At 38.1% G+C, this 17,276-nt stretch overlaps 1 protein-coding gene across 1 annotated transcript in view; it reads right to left on the bottom strand.

Annotated features, from left to right (window-relative positions):
- The window catches only part of LOC126349891 (mutS protein homolog 4-like), a 259,596-nt gene extending 253,003 nt beyond the window's left edge, over positions 1-6,593 (bottom strand). The window contains exons 1-2 of the mRNA XM_050002468.1: positions 6,511-6,593; positions 6,296-6,432 (exon numbers count right to left, since the gene is read on the bottom strand). Of these exons, the coding sequence (XP_049858425.1) occupies positions 6,296-6,368 (73 nt within the window). The 5' untranslated portion in view covers positions 6,369-6,432; positions 6,511-6,593. The remainder of the gene's footprint in view (positions 1-6,295; positions 6,433-6,510) is intronic.
- Between the last annotated feature and the right edge of the window lie 10,683 nt (positions 6,594-17,276).

Here is a 17,276-nt window from a genome sequence, read left to right as displayed (position 1 = left end):
ATAGATTGCTATTCACCATATGGAGAAGTTAAGTTGCAGACTATGTCTGGCTACAACAACCAGAGTGCTCATGCAAGTATGAGTTGTGCTTGGGTGAATGTGTTTCCTACCTCAGAAAAGAGGTTTTTGGTTGAAAGCTTAAATGTATAGCAATCATTTTGTTGTCTCTGTCTGTGAGTCAACATCTCCTTCATATGGTGAGTAGCAATCAACCCTCTTCATTGTACTGTCATTATTCAATTGTTTTAGTTTATGTTTTTGTGTCCATGGCTACTGAACAAGCTTATGGAGTTTCTGAAAACTGATAGGTTGGTCACAGTCCAGGTGATATTTGGCTATTGCTGTTTTGCTGTGTTGCCTAAGCTGTACATACTATTTTCACTCCAGAAAGCAACCATTAATTAGTTTCCCAGTTATGCCAACATAGACATCAATACATTCACAATGCAGTTCCTAAAAAACTGCAGTGTGGAGAGCATCTATGAAATCAATTGTGGGTCTCAATTGATTCTAAGGTCACTCTGAAGCATAGGAAAAATTCCTTCATTGTACCTCTCATATAAAGTAAGCAAGCAGCAATGAGATGTTCTTCAGTTTCATTATCTACTTAGTCTTCACTGTGTCTCATAGCACATTTTATGTTTTTACAACCATAGCCATTTGCATAGAACATTGTGCAGCTTGTTTGGTTCACAAGGATGGTTATTAACAGTGCTTATATGGTGAGCCCACACTGTCAGTATACACAATACATTTTTTTGTGCTGGACAATGGTGCAACTTTGCGTGAAACATGTTACATCCTGGTTTGCCACTAAATGTTTTGCATACATCTACATTAAATAAAGAAACAGTGCCATTACTCTCTGTTTCCAGTGGAAACTGAAAGTTTTCATGTAGGCTGCTGACTTACATGATTGTGATTCTCCTTCTCGTCACATGAAGTTGCTTTTATTTTATAGTTGTTTTTAGTGCTACAAAATGGTGCAGCCTAAAACCCACATGGATTTTATTGAAATTAACACCAGCAGTGCAATCCTATGAACATACATTATTGTGTCATAGTCTGAAACTCACATTGCTTCACTTCCATCCATCACGTTGCATGTATTTTTTTAGCCTTTTCCTCTTTCTCTCCAGAGCAAATTTAAAAATGAATTAGACAGACTGATAGTTCTAGTGGTGGCAGAGCAATTTTCTGTAAATGAATGTGTCCTGCTATTAGCAGTAACACATAAAAATAATGGGAAACTGTTTATGTTGTAACTTCGAGGCTATTATAAATTCTCTGTCAGTAGTGGATTTCTATCTTTCACCCCACTGAAAGGATTTGTTCCTTTGAAAATAGTGCAAAAAGTAAGAGAGGAAGTCAAAAAGTAAAGGGATTTTTGAGAAAAGGAATATTTATTCTAATGAAAGAAAACTGGAGCACATATTATTGTTCTATGCAACCTCCTTACACTTCAATGCACTTCGTCCAATGTTTCACAAGTTTTTTGAATCTGTTGGGAAATACGTTTTTTGGTTGCAATTGTAACCAATTTTGCAATACATCAATGACTTCTGCATTGGTCACAGATCTTCTTCTTTTTTTCAATGGTCCAAACATATTGAATTCGCTTGGATCCATGTCTGGACGGTACAGCAGGTGTTCCAGCAATTCGAATCTCAACTCCTTTATTGTTTTGGCTGTCTGTTTGGCAGAATGTGGATGAGCATTACCTTGCTGCAGTATTATATCTTTTTGCAGTTTTCCACAACATTTGCATCTGATTGCAGGTTTCAGTTTAGTTCACAACACAACACAATATTTCTCACTGTTCACAGTTTTGGCTCTTGGGATGAAATAAATGGCTACCACACCCTTCATGTCCCAGAATAGCCTTAGCACAATCTTACTAGCTAATGAGTGCCATTTAAATGTTTTAACTTCTGGTGATGATGAGTGTTTCCAAACCATGCCCGTAGCTCTACTTTCCGGTTTGTGATGATGCACCCAAGTTTCATCTACAGTAATGGTTTGCAGTAAAAATCCATCTCCCTCGTGATGATAATGGGCCAAATGTTTATGAGAGATGTCCATCCTTTGTGTCTTACTCTATGCTGACAATTCTTTTGGTACCCATGTTGCACATGCTTTCCAAAAATCTAGCCTGTAGTGTAAGATGGAATACGCTGAACTATGACTGATACATAAAATGTTGGTGATTTTGCCCACTGTGATTCATCTTCTTCCCTGTTTGAAGTGCTCTAAATATTCATAGATCTTGCTTTGTGATAAACAACCATCACCACACCGTGCTTGCATTCAATGAATAATTTCCACAGGTTTAATACGTTCCACAAACAAAAGGCTAATCACTGCCCTCATTTCCTCCTTCGTGCAGATCAATAAAGGAGCTGCCATGTTTCACAGTCTATTACAATACAACAACTAACATGGAATAAGAGTGACATGTTGCATGGAATTGTTGCATACCCGATTTTTCAATACCTCAGCCCTGTATACTAGCGGTGTTACCAAGCCCTGTGGTGAGAAATTGCAAAAGTCACTTACTTTTTGATTTCACCTCATATTTATCAGAAACCAGTTTGTACAATTTATACCTGCAATCTTTGCTTCATACCAAACTAAACAGCTGCTCATGATTTACACAGCATTCATGCTGTATTGTTTCAAGTGCTTATCTTTAGAGAATAATAACACAACAGCAAGTTCACAGTGGTTCCTAGAGAAATAACTTCCACTAGTTGCTTTTTGTACTGATAATATTGGTGATGTTGTGATAAGAAAATAATAACAAAAGAGAAAATTTTAGAAGAAGTATCCCACTTCAGTTATCTTATGTGACATTAGTTTTAACAATGACAAAGACACTGAGAAGAAGGTTAATAAACATCAAGGCATCTGTGGAACAACTGGAAGAAATACAAATGAAATTCTATGAAGTTGTGAATGTGTCTACTCTTGCATATGGCTCTGAATCATGGTAAATAGAAAAAAAAAAGAAAAATCGGGTATACAAGCAGCAGAGATGAAGTTCATAAGATATGTAAGAGGCTATAATAAAATGGATATAATAAGGAATGAAACAATAAGATCAGTTTTAAAAATCTTTTCAGTTAATGACAAGATACAAGAAGATAAAATGAAATTGAAGTATATGCTGAGAGAATGACAGCAAATAGATTGCCTAAAAAGATAATGACTTGTCAACCAAACAGAAAGAGAGAACTAGGCAGACATCATAAGAGATGGACAGATGATAAGAGACTGGAAAGGTCATTTTGACACCTAACCCACAGAAGATGATAAACAAAAGCACTTACCAGAACTACACACAAAATCTGTGACTTTGTATCCATTACTTCAAAAGAGGCAGGTGTTAAACTAAGATTTATAAAAATGTCATTTTCTCCAAATAAGTACTCAATATATGGAGTGAAGTTAATTACTACGTTCATTTTATCCCTAATATAGCCAACAAAGTCGAATCAGCTGTAAAGGAAAAATAAAGTTAAGTTTGTCAGGGCTCAGGATTGCAATTATGATTTTTCTGTAGCTTGATTCAGTTCTCAGATTGACAGCATCCTTAGTGACATACACACCTGCTATTTGAGTTATTGGTCCATTACCATGTCTATTAGCCAAGACTTGCTAAAAATAACAAGATGTTGTCCTACTCCAGCCCAGACTGTACTCAGCAACACGCACTTACACCTCATATGCTTTCCCCCCATGAACAATCCTAATGAGGCATTGGCAGTGATTGCATGCTGATTTTGCACGCCCTCAATTTTGCATTTCATGTGCCTTATGGTGGTTGACATGATTTCCAAATATCTTCTTGCCATGCCAATGCACAGCACCATTTCTGAGGTATGGAATCTACTTTGTCAAAAATCTCAATTTAATTCACAAGCAGCAGTCTCTTACAGTCCAGTATCCTTGACATTGATTTGCTGTAGAATCTTAGCACATATTCTGAGCTGAAACATAATGAGCTATTTTGAACAGAATAACCTCCACAATACCACATGTCAATGACTTCAAAAACATCAGTAATGTGAAACCCAAACAGCACTTTTCTCACATGACATACTGAAAGCTTTGGATCAAGGCAATCAGGTACATGCAGTGTTTTGTAAAGCATTTGACTCACTACCACACCTACGCTTCTTGTCAAAAGTTCAGTCATATGGGGTATCAAGTGAAATTTGTGACCAGACTGAGAACGTTTTGGTAAGGAAGATGCAGCCCATTATCTTGGGTGGAGAGTCATCATCAGATGTATAAGGAACGTTGAGCATGCCCCAGGAAAGTGTGTTGGGACCTTTGCTGTCCATGTTGTATGTTAATGATCTTGCAGACAACATTAACAGTGAAATCAGGGTTTTTGCAAATAATGCACTTATCTATAATGAAGTACTACCTGAAAGAAGCTGCATAAATATTCAGTCAGATCTTGATAAGATTTCAAAGTGATGCAGAGATTGGCAATTGTCTTTAAAAGTTCAGAAATGTAAAATGCTGCACTTTACAAAAAAAAAAAAATAAGAAAAAAAGGACCTTAGTACCTATGACTATAGCAACAATGAGTTACTGTGTTACTGTTGGAATCGGCCAACTCATACAAATACCATGGTGCAACACTTTATAGGGATATGAAATGTGGTGATCACACAGGCTCATTCTTGGGTATTACAGGTGATACACTTCTGTTTATTGGTAGAATAATGGGGGAGAGCAATCAGTTTGCAAAGGAGATTGCTTACAAATCACTTGTGCAGCTGGCTCTAGAATATTGTTCAAGTGTGTGGGATCTGTACCTGATAGTACTAACAGGGGATTATGAATATATACAGAGAAGGGCAGCATATATGGTGACAAGTTTGTTTAATCTGTGGGAGAGTGTCACAGAGTTACTTAGGGAACTGAATTGGAAAACTCTTGAAGATAGATGTAAACTATCCTGAGAACATCTATTAACAAAGTTTCAAGAATCAGCTTTAAATGATTACTCTAGGAATATGCTACAACCCCCAATGTATCACTTACATATGGATCATGAGGATAACACTAGTTTAATTGCTGCACACAAAGAAGCATTCAATCAATCATTCTTTCATCACTCCACACATGAATGTAACAGGAAGAAAACCTAATAGCTCGTAAAATCCTAACAGCTGGTACAAAGGGATGTACCCTATGTCATGCACCTATCAGTGGTTTGCAGAGTATAGATGTAGATGTAAATGTACTCAATTTAGAGCTCAAACACATGAATCATTTTGTGCCCAAAATCATATTACACCTCCCCCACCACACCCGTTGTAACCTAAGCTGAATGTGGAGCCTGAATGCATGAATCACTGCTTTATGAAGCATATGCACAAAGTAATGAATTTAACCACTCACAGGAGGTACCTTCCTCACAACCTAAAGTTCATGGCAGCTTGTAATCAGGCTCAAGCAGAGATCAACAATGGGAGAAACTTCAGAAAATTCAAACACAACCTACACCTACAATAAAGAGCACCAAATGCTCTATGGATTAATTGTTCCTAGCTATAAAAATACATCTATATAGGCAACCTGCAAAAGAACAAAGAATGAACTAGAAAAATGAATTGCTACTGATGGTGATCTGCATTATTTTTTAAAATTCTAAATGCCCATTTTTCAATAATATCAATTTTCTGCTGATGTGTATGTGGATTTTCCCAAAAATTCAGCAAAACTGTGGTCAAGGAATGATTCAAAATCTGGTATGCTCATATGAGTAAGCAACAATGCTATGATCTTGACTAAGTCAGAAAATTCGACAAGTTGATAAAACTGTAGTAACATTAAAAATATACACCGACCAACAGCACTGTCTAGTCAAGAAGTTTTCAATGTTCGTAAAGCGCAACTTTTTCCTTTGTTTATAATAATTAATAGTAATTTATCACCCACTCACTTAATACCTTTAAGTCGAAAAATCTTTGGGTAAATGCACACAGATTCAAGAACAGTAAATTAAAAGATATAACTAGCTATATAGTGCCGCTAACATATATGCATTATTATAAACTAAGAGACCTGCCAGTTTACTCAACTTATCATAATACTTCTGCTGGAAATTGTAATACTTACAACTATGGCAATAACAGGCACAATGTGTTCTCTATACAATGCATTCTACACAGCAGTAAGAGTCATCTTTATAAGAGTAATGTAATGATCATTAACAGCATGGCCATTGACTAGTGAACTGTAGAACAAGGAAATGTAGTTAAACAAAGTGATTTACCAACGATACAAGTAGCGTCACTTTCTGATGTTGTAGTTGTCATTGATTTTGGTGTTCTTACTGGAGTCCTCATTGGAGTTCTTGAAGTCGATGATTTGTTGCGCGTCTGACCTCCACTGCCACTGTAAGTGCTGGTCCTGATTTACACATTGTTAATTTCTGAGTCTGTAGAAAACAAAAGCATATCAGCATTTATATAATTTAAATTAGCGCACCTTAAAAGCGTTTTCTGATCATCCGACGTCGACCAACGGGTAGCTGCATTTCGAAATGATGATGACGATGATGATGTCCTGGGGAGCACAGACATATGTTTATTCGACGGAGTTTTATTTGCAAATTTATTTAAGATAGCCAAAATCGAGTTTGGATTTTTATCTGTAGTCGTTGAAGAATGCGGGGTAGTATTTTCCATTAGCGAAGAAAGGCGAGCACTTATTCTGTCCTCAGCGTTCGGAGCTGTGGACGACGATCTTGAAACTGACGCCGAAGTAATATAACCTGGTGTCTTAAAGAATGCGTTGGATTGGCATTTGGAGATACCTGATGTAACCCCTGAACGTATTCCTCTTGGAATCATACCAACTGCGGAAAAAATAGCATTTATATGAGTTATTGTACCTTGAACAGTAAATCTGAATGAGAAAAAGTTGACACTTACCCGTCTGTGCCCGTACGTTATGAAGAAACGGCCATCCCCTATTTCTAGAATTTGTTTTATCCGTCCTCATGACATTCATTTTTGTTTAACGTAGATATTCAATAGAAAAGGTATATGTAATGAATTTCCAACGAAGCCCTTCAAATTCTTTATTTCAAAAATGTGCGGGTAATAGCCACGGCGCAGAGATACAACAAATGAACCAAAGATATTAGTAACATATGTCCCACCTGCCCATCTACCGGAAAAAAAACCCTGACTTCAAAAAGTGAATAGGTCCTTAATGAAATGCAGTCCCGTCACAAGTCTGATTTCATTGTACCATATAAGCTGTGTTTGCAGCCGAAGTAAGATGTGTTTCTACGTCTACATTTACATGACCACTCTCCGATTTGATAGATGGTTCATAGAACCACTTTCACACTATTTCTCGACCTTTCGGCTCTCGAATGGGATCATGCGAAACACGAACAACTAAATTCTTTCCATGGAAGCCATAATTTCTTTCAATTTATTACGATGCTCATTTCTCCCTATGTAGATGGGAGTCAATAAAATATTTTAGTATTCGGAGGAGGAAATTGGTGATTGAGATTTCGTGCAAAGATCTCGCCACAACGATAAACGTCTTTATTTTCGTGATTGCCATACAGACTTGTATATGATATTCGAGACATTCTCTCCCATATTTCGACATAATACAAAGCGAGCAGCCCTTGTTTGAACTCTTTTGATGTCCTCTGTCAATCCTCTCACTGCCCAGCAATACTCCAAAAGACGACGGACAAGCATAGTGTAGGCTGTGTCTTTTTGAATCGGCAACCTTTAAATTTGTGTGATTTATCGTGAATTTATACGCTTCGTGCATTTTTTTATAAATTTAAAATGCAGTGGCATAGAGTAGAAAAAAGGTTCTAGTCCTTGAGCAGTAGCAAAGCCAACTTTATTTAATTTTTATTTTAGTCGCATTCCGTCGATCCTAAGAGCATTAAGAGTTGTTAGGATAAGAAACGAGTCAGTGGTTTTACCTTATTCACAATCATGAATTTTTCATGAAATTTAGACTAATGGATACAGTGAAGTACTATATGGCAGATTCTAATAATACTCATGTCAACTAATGTTACATCGTAATCAACACTGGTTCGAGAACATTTTTGCACTCAAGCGATTTATCATTTGGCACCTTCATTTGCTCCTCTGTCCGAAACCCACCCACCCTTCCCTCTCCCTTCTCCACACCTTTTCGGTCATGCACTTCCACGTGTTTAGTTATCGCTATAGGTACTCGCTGTGATCCGCGTTTGTATACATATCTTGGTGCCACAAGTATTCGTACTAATAGTGATAAGTTGTATATTGAAATCTTATAGTTGTGGTGCCTCACTCAGCTTGGCGTCCCAAGCGGTGGTATGTAGGCCTTAAATCGACCCCAATCATTATACATGAAAATTAGTAAGGTACATATTATTATTATTCATGTGGCTTCCATAGTCATTTTACATTCTTATATAAGTACTTCATACATAAATCGTTAAATGTACGTAAAAATATATAAACAAACACACATGAAAATTTTATAACTAAATATGTAGGTTTTTGAACCAGTGCACAGATCTTGGTGTTATCGTAGGCTGTGTTACCTGAGTTCAACAGGAAAATTTCGTGATAAGCACTATGCAGTCAAGCGCTGTGTAGTCTGCACTGAGGCCCCCAGTCACATGCTGGGCCATCTTTGTACCTTTCTTCATACAAACAGGGACCACACTGTCCATGCATTGTATAGAATCAGTTCAGAGCTGTCCATAGCTTCGAAGGAAGACCATATCCATCCATAGGCTAAGTAGGATCAGTAATAAGACAAGAATTTGCTGGAAGAAACTTCTGCAAAACCTCTTTCCATCCTTTGCATACATATAAAAGAGGCACATTTTGCGTAGACCAGAGTGGTTTTTCGGTTTTAAGTTTACTGGCAGGTATATTCTGTAGCTGAGTATATAGAAATGATTCCCGAGGAGTAGCACGTTTTGGAACTCTGTTACAGCTTCTGTTTCTCATCTAATGGATGCTAGTGCAAATTACATAAGACAGTGAACCATGAAAGTGGTGTTGATTCAGTTGTTGTTGTCGTTGTGGTCTTCAGTCTGAAGGCTAGTTTGATGCAGCTCCCCATTCTACTCTCCTATGCAAGCCTGTTCATCACCAAATAGCCACTGCAACCTATATGCTTTTGAATCTGCTTACTGTGTTCATCTCTTGGTCTCCCTCTACGATTATTACCATCCACACCTTCCTCTTGTGCTGAATTGTTGATCCCTTGATGTCTTGTAACATGTCCAATCAGCCGGTACCTTTTTCTAGTCAGACTGTGCGAGAAATTTCTTTTCTCCCCAGTTCTCTTCAGTACCTCCTCATTAGTTACATTATCTACCCATCTAATCTTCAGCTTTCTTCTGTAGCACCACATTTCAAAAGCTTCTATTCTCATCTCGACTAAATTGTTTTTTGTCCACGTTTCACTTTCATACATGGCTTCACTCCACACAAATACTTTCAGAAAAGACTTTGTGAAACATACCCCTATCGCGAAGTTTATAAATTTCTCTTCTTCGTAAAAGCTTTCCTTGCCATTGCCAATGTACATTTTCAAACCTCTCTACTTCAGCTCTCATCAGTTATTTTGCTACCTAAGTAGCAAAACTTATCTACTACTTTTAAGTATTTCGTTTCCTAAACTAGTTCCCTCAGCAGGACACGATTTAACTCGAATGCATTCCATTACCCTTGCCTTCTCAACCACTGCTTCCCTTTCATGCCCCTCGACAATGATAGCTGTCGTCTGGTTCCTGCATAATATGTAAATAGCCATTCGTTCCCGGTATTGTATCCCTCATAACTTAAGAATTTCAAAGAGAGTATTCCAGTCACCATTGTCAAAAGCTTTCTTTAAGTGTACAAATGCTATAAACGTAGGTTTGCCTTTTCTTAACATAACTTCAATGATAAGTCATAGGGGCAGTATTGCCTCATGTGTTCCTACATATCTCCAGAATTCAAACTGATCTTCTCCAAGGTCAGCTTCTACCATTTTTTCTATTCTGAGAAGAATTCGTGTTAGTGTTTTGCAACCACGAGTTATTAAACTGACAGTTCAGTAATATTCACACATGTCTACGTGTGCTTTCTTCAGAGTTGGAGTTATGATACTCTTCTTGAAGTCTGTGGATACTTCACCTGTCTCACACATCGAGTACGCCAGATGAAAGAGTTTTGTCGTAGCTGGCTCTCCCAAGGCTATCAGTAGTTCTGATGGAATGTCGTCTACTCCAGGGGACTGGATCGACGGATCGACGACCACAAGCGCGTTCTCACGTGACAGTTCTTATGGTAATGATTCACTTGAATCACATATCCTTCCTAGTTCACAAATAGTAGAACAGGAAGTATTCACTGAAAAGAAACGACAATGAAGAGTAGGAAATCCGGTCTTTTCGGCATCTGGGAGTGCCAGTCGCCTCCTACAGAACCTTTAGCAGATGTCTAAGCAGTTTGAACAAACATCGTCTAAGGAGTTGGAACAAGTAACAAATAACTTTGACCAGAAATTTTCGAATTTAAAAACAGAATTTCCGAATTTCGAGCAAAAGTTAGACCACAAGTTTGACGAAAAATTTTCCGAACTTGTAGATGAGCCGTAGAAAACCACATATAACAGTTACATCAACTGCTTTATAGACAGAAGATGACAGCTTAGCACAGGTATCTGAAGCGCAAGCTAGCACGTCAGATTTACACAACACTTACGACGATTTAGCGGATGAAGTATAGAAGATATTTGAGGATATACGGTTTCTTAAATTAGAACAGAAAAACTTCAGTAATTATGTGTAAAAATTATTCATGCTGATGTTGGGTTATTTGACAGTGATTCTAGACAGTTGGTAGAGCAGCACTGTACTCCACTTGCTGAAATAGAAAGGATAGTGACTGAAGGGGAGGATAAAAGGGTTAACAAACTCGATATCAACTTAAAGAGTACTATTCAACAATCCGATATGAAATAGGAGTGGGAAGCTTGAGTTCAAGTGACTGGTTAAATAGTAAATAGTAAATAAGCAGGGCAATAGTTCTTTCCCAGTGCCATGCATAAGTGAAGGAGAACATGAGACATGTGGGTAGTTCTCAGTACCTTATGAACAGCAAGGACACTATTCACATGTGACACCAGTAACTATACCACATGATAATACATCTTGCCTCTGAAGATTTTTACAGATGAAAGCCTGTTAAAACATAGACAGTTTCAGACATTTTCTACAGAAACAAAGAAGGTACATCCGATAGTAATCATTAGATCTTTAAGAGATATTCTATCATATAACTGGAATGAATAGCAAGAGACTTGTTATGTAATAGGATACACCCAAGGGGTCACTTTGCTGTGAGCTGTGGACTTAGCTGAGCACAGTGAAGTCTATGATCAATTTGAACAGGCTTTTCTTGATAACTTCTGGCCACCTGGCATACATGAATGACTCACAAGAGAAGTTTTTTACCCAGAACCATTTCATAGCAGACAGCTTGGACTAAGAACATATTTTGAAAAATATCTGAATAAGACTTGTTATTCGAGTAAGCCCACGTCAAATGGAATTGTTTTTTTTTTTTTTTCAAATTTTAAAAGGTAGGCTATCAGCACAAGGTAGGCTATCAGCACAACCCCCCACACATGAACCATGGACCTTGCCGTTGGTAGGGAGGCTTGCGTGCCTCAGCGATACAGATAGCCATACCGTAGGTGCAACCACAATGGAGGGGTATCTGTTGAGGGGTCAGACAAACGTATGGTTACTGAAGAGGGGCAGCAGCCTTTTCAATAGTTGTAGGGGCAACAGTCTGGATGATTGACTGATCTGGCCTTGTAACACTAAGCAAAACTATCTTGCTGTGCTGGTACTGAGAACGGTTGAAAGCAAGGGGGAAGTTACAGCCGTAATTTTTCCCGAGGGGATGTAGCGTTACTGTATGGTTAAATGATGGTGGCGTTCTCTTGGGTAAAATATTCCAGAGGTAAAATAGTACCCCATTTGGATCTCCAGGCGGGGACTACTCAAGAGGACGTCGTTATCAGGAGAAAGAAAACTGGCGTTCTCCAGATCGGAGCGTGGAATGTCAGATCCTTTAATCGGGCAGATAGGTCACAAAATTTAAAAAGTGAAATGGATAGGTTAAAGTTAGATATAGTGGGAATTTGTGAAGTTCGGTGGCAGGAGCAACAAGACTTTTGGTCAGAAGAATACAGGGTTATAAATACAAAGTCAAATAGGGGTAATGCAGGAGTAGATTTAATAATGAATAAAAAAATAGGACAGCATAGTGAACGCATTATCATGGCCAAGATAGACAAGAAGCCCATGCCTACTACAGTAGTATAAGTTTATATGCCAACTAGCTCTGCAGATGATGAAGAAATTGATGAAATGTATCATGAGATAAAAGAAATTATTCAGGTAGTGAAGGGAAACGAAAATTTAATAGTCATGCGTGACTGGAATTCGAGAGTAGGAAAAGGGAGAGAAGGAAACATAGTAAGTGAATATGGATTGGGGCTAAGAAATTAAAGAGGAAGCCGTCTGGTAGAATTTTGCACAGAGTATAACTTAATCATAGCTAACACTTGGTTCAAGAATCATAAAAGAAGGTTGTATATATGGAAGAATCCGGGGGATACAAGAAGGTAACAGATAGATTATATAATGGTAAGACAGAGATATAGGAACCAGGTTTTAAATTGTAAGACATTTCCAGGGGCAGATGTGGACTCTGACCACAATCTATTAGTTATGAACTGTAGATTAAAACTGAAGAAACTGCAAAAAGGTGGAAATTTAAGGAGATGGGACCTGGATAAACTGAAAGAATCAGAGGTTGTACAGAGTTTCAGGTAGAGCATAAGGGAACAATTGACAGGAATGGGGAAAAGAAATACAGTAGAAGAAGAATGGGTAGCTTTGAGGGATGAAGTAGTGAAGGCAACAGTGGATCAAGTAGGTAAAAAGACGAGGGCTAATAGAAATCTTTGGGTAGCAGAAGAAATATTGAATTTAATTGATGAAAGGAGAAAATATAAAAATGCAGTAAATGAAGCAGGCAAAAAAGAATACAGACGTCTCAAAAATGAGATCGACAAGAAGTGCAAAATGGCTAAGCAGGAATGGCTAGAGGACAAATGTAAGGATGTAGAGGCTTATCTCACTAGGGGTAAGATAGATACTGCCTACAGGAAAATTAAAGATACCTTTGGAGAAAAGAGAATGACTTGTATGAATATCAAGAGCTCAGATGGAAACCTAGTTCTAAGCAAAGAAGGGAAAGCAGAAAGGTGGAAGGAGTATGTAGAGGGTTTATACAAAGGCGATGTATTTGAGGACAATATTATGGAAATGGAAGAGGATGTAGATGAAGATGAAATGGGAGATATGATACTGCGTGAAGAGTTTGACAGAGCACTGAAAGACCTGAGTCGAAACAAGGCTGCAGGAGTAGATAAGATTCCACTAGAACTACTAACAGCCTTGGGAGAGCCAGTCCTGACAAAAGTCTACCATCTGGTGAGCAAGACCCTCAGACTTCAAGAAGAATGTAATAATTCCAATTCGAAAGAAAGCAGGGTAGACATATGTGAAAATTACCGAACTATCAGTTTAATAAATCACAGCTGCAAAATACTAAAGCGAATTCTTTACAGACGAATGGAAAAACTAGTAGAAGCCGACCTCGGGGAAGATCAGTTTGGATTCCGTAAAAATATTGGAATACGTGAAGCAATACTGACCCTACGACTTATCTTTGGAGCTCGATTAAGGAAAGGCAAACCTACGTTTCTAGCATTTGTAGACTTAGAGAAAGCTTTTGACAATGTTGGCTGGAATACTCTTTTTCATATTCTGAAGGTGGCAGGGGTAAAATACAGGGAGCGAAAGGCTATTTACAATTTGTACAGAAACCAGATGGCAGTTATAAGAGTGGTGGGGAAGGGAGTGAGACAGGGCTGTAGTCTATCCCCGATGTTATTCAATCTGTATATTGAGCAAGCAGTGAAGGAAACAAAAGAAAAATTCGGAGTAGTTATTAAAGTCCATGGAGAAGAAATAAAAACTTTGAGGTTCGCCGATGACATCGTAATTCTGTCAGAGACAGCAAAGGACTTTGAAGATCAGTTGAACGAAATGGATAGTGTCTTGAAGGGAGGATATATGATGAACACCAACAATGGCAAAACGAGGATAATGGAATGTAGTCGAATTACGTCGGGTGATGCTGAGGGAATTAGATTAGGAAATGAGACACTTAAAGTAGTAAAGGAGTTTTACTATTTGGGGAGCAAAATAACTGAGGATGGTCGAAGTAGAGAGGATATAAAATGTAGACTGGCAATGGCAAGGAAAGCGTTTCTGAAGAAGAGAAATTTGTTAACATCGAGTATAGATTTAAGTGTCAGGAAGTCGTTTCTGAAAGTATTTGTATGAAGTGTAGCCATGCATGGAAGTGAAACATGGACGATAAATAGTTTAGAGAAGAAGAGAATAGAAGCTTTCGAAATGTAGTGCTACAGAAGAATGCTGAATATTAGATGGGTAGATCACATAACTAATGAGGAGGTATTGAATAGGATTGGGGAGAAGAGAAGTTTGTGGCACAACTTGACTAGAAGAAAGGATCGTTTGGTAGAACATGTTCTGAGGCATCAAGGGATCACCAATTTAGTATTGGAGGGCATCGTGGAGGGTAAAAATCGTAGAGGGAGACCAAGAGATGAATACACCAAGCAGATTCAGAAGGATGTAGGTTGCAGTAGGTACTGGGAGGTGAAGAAGCTTGCACAGGATAAAGTACAGCACAAATCAAGGAGAAGCTGGTCACTATACCAGAAAATGATTTAGAGTATTGTCTATCCATAGTTGATGCCATTGACTTAGTTTACAAGGGCAGATGTAAGCAAACAAGAAGCATAGATTTGGCACATTGTTTTCATAAATAGTGCTCTGGCGAGCAAAACAGGGATGGCAACAACCAGTAACACTAGACAGTGGATCCAATAGCTGTAAATTTCAAGCAAATGAAAGAACACAGAAAATGATGTGGATTAGATACAACTCTGCTTACCCCAACACACAAAGTAATGGTAATAACTGGAACACACAAAACAAGTGGTATGGTGTACCCTCTAACAGGAATCTTAACAATAGCAAGGCTATTGACGTAGACGTAGAAACGTAGACGCAGACGTAGACGTAGAAACTCAAATGATCACACGGACCTGGTCTCAAGTAAAATCTTAGACAAGGGGAATCGAGGATTTGTAGTAATCAGAACAATAATTGGTGCCAAGATGGGCATCCAGTTCAAACAGTTGATATTGTTAATACCAATGAGAAAATGCTATCCCTTCAGATCCTGGATTTAGGGGGCTGCATTTGACACCTATTCATTTTTTGAGGTACAATGAGGAACTCGGCTTGAGAGAGCAGTTATGTTCCAGTGAGACCAGGAAGGTCGAAGAGGAGATGGTCCGAGCAATAATATATGAAAATGTAGGCAGTATACCACTATTCTGGATACATGTGCGTCTACAAACGTGTATCCAAGAGTTAGTTGGAAGCAATAGCAAAGGACATGCATGTATCCACTTTCCCTACATGGAACTGCAAAATTTTAACAGCTATAGGAAATAAGACACAAAACACCAAGCTGCAAATGCACATTCTTTTTTCCTAACATGCGATTTTCTTGTGGTTGAGCTGTTAATATCAAATTGTATTCTAGCAATGGAGTTTTCACACAATTTAAGGTACAACTCTACATTGGCAGTGGTAAGAGCTGTTAGCAGCTTGACAAAGAGATTTTATCAATTAATTACAAGAAAGGAAAATCATAATTGAAGTAGCAGTAAAGTTAATTTAAAGGTTATTGAGCCTGGTTATTTATCTGAGGCCCAAAGAAAGGAGTTATACAAATTGCTCTTACAGTACAAACAAGTGTTTTGAAAAAAAAGAACAGACATTATAAAAGCTTACATTCATAAAATGGATGTATATCCACATCAAACTTTCTGTCACAATTCTTACCCAACCCCTTTGATGAAGAAACAGGCGATAAATAAAGAAATGGAAAGAGTGTTGACAATCATAGAACCTTATAATTCTTCATACTGCAGCCCATTGCCTGCTGTCACTAAAGTAAATTGTAGCATTCGATTATTACTTGATATACAATCCACCAACAAAATAATTTTTGCTGTAAGAACAAAACCTGACAATATCGACGAACAATTTCTTAAAATTTCATTATAGTAAGTATTTAACTTCATGGATTCGTGCTCTTTGTACTGACAAATGTCATTATAACCAGAAAACTGGAAACACACCACATTTGTATGTTCTGGTCACAGTTATAATTTTTGACATTATCTTTGAAAACTCAGTGTTAGTGCAGATGTCTTCATCGTGGCACTGGACATTGTTCTGGGACCAGTGCTGTACAGGGGAACCACCATGTATGTCGACAGTGTATCGATTGCGATGAGTTAATGGAGGGAACATTCAGATTTTCTAGAGGAGGTAGTGAGAAAATTTCTTGACTATGGTGTAACGGTTAATTTGTGAAAGTCCAAATTTGGAAGAGACATTAGCTCTCCCACAAGTATCTCTAGGACTAACTTCATTCATTAGGAAATTTTTACCTAAGCAATTGTTAAATAGTTATAGCCTCCTAAACCTGTTAAGAAAAAAATAATACATGGCTGTAGACTGAAGATTGCCAAAGAGACTACCAGACCATAAATGAAACTTAACAAATGCAAATACTCTACACCAGCTGGACATGACACAATATTTTTACAGAAGTACAGATGCATCATTCAAGGTCTGTTTCAAATCAGAGAAATAGAAGGAAAGAGCGCAAATTGTATGATAGGTTTTGCCAGTCAAACACTCACTCAGTGAGAAAGCACTCTCCTACAAAACTCAGAGTATTATCCTTAGTCTGGACCTTTTTAGGAGTTAAAGTACTACTTATGGGGAAAACACATGAAACTGTTGTGACCACCAAGCTTTGCCTTTTCTGTTCACTTGCAAGGTGTTACACAGGCGCCGACCATGGTGACCGAGCGGTTTTAGGCGCTTCAGTCCGGAACCGCGCTACTGCTATGGTCGCATGCTGGAATCCTGCCTCGGGCATGGATGTGTGTGATGTCCTTAGATTAGTTAGGTTTAAGTAGTTCTAAGTTCTAGGGGACTGATGACCTCCGATTTTAAGTCC

Source organism: Schistocerca gregaria, chromosome 1, assembly GCF_023897955.1.
Source record: "Schistocerca gregaria isolate iqSchGreg1 chromosome 1, iqSchGreg1.2, whole genome shotgun sequence".
Lineage (NCBI taxonomy): Eukaryota > Metazoa > Arthropoda > Insecta > Orthoptera > Acrididae > Schistocerca > Schistocerca gregaria.
Note: the sequence above shows the minus strand (reverse complement) of the source record. Positions and strands in the feature narration are given on the sequence as shown.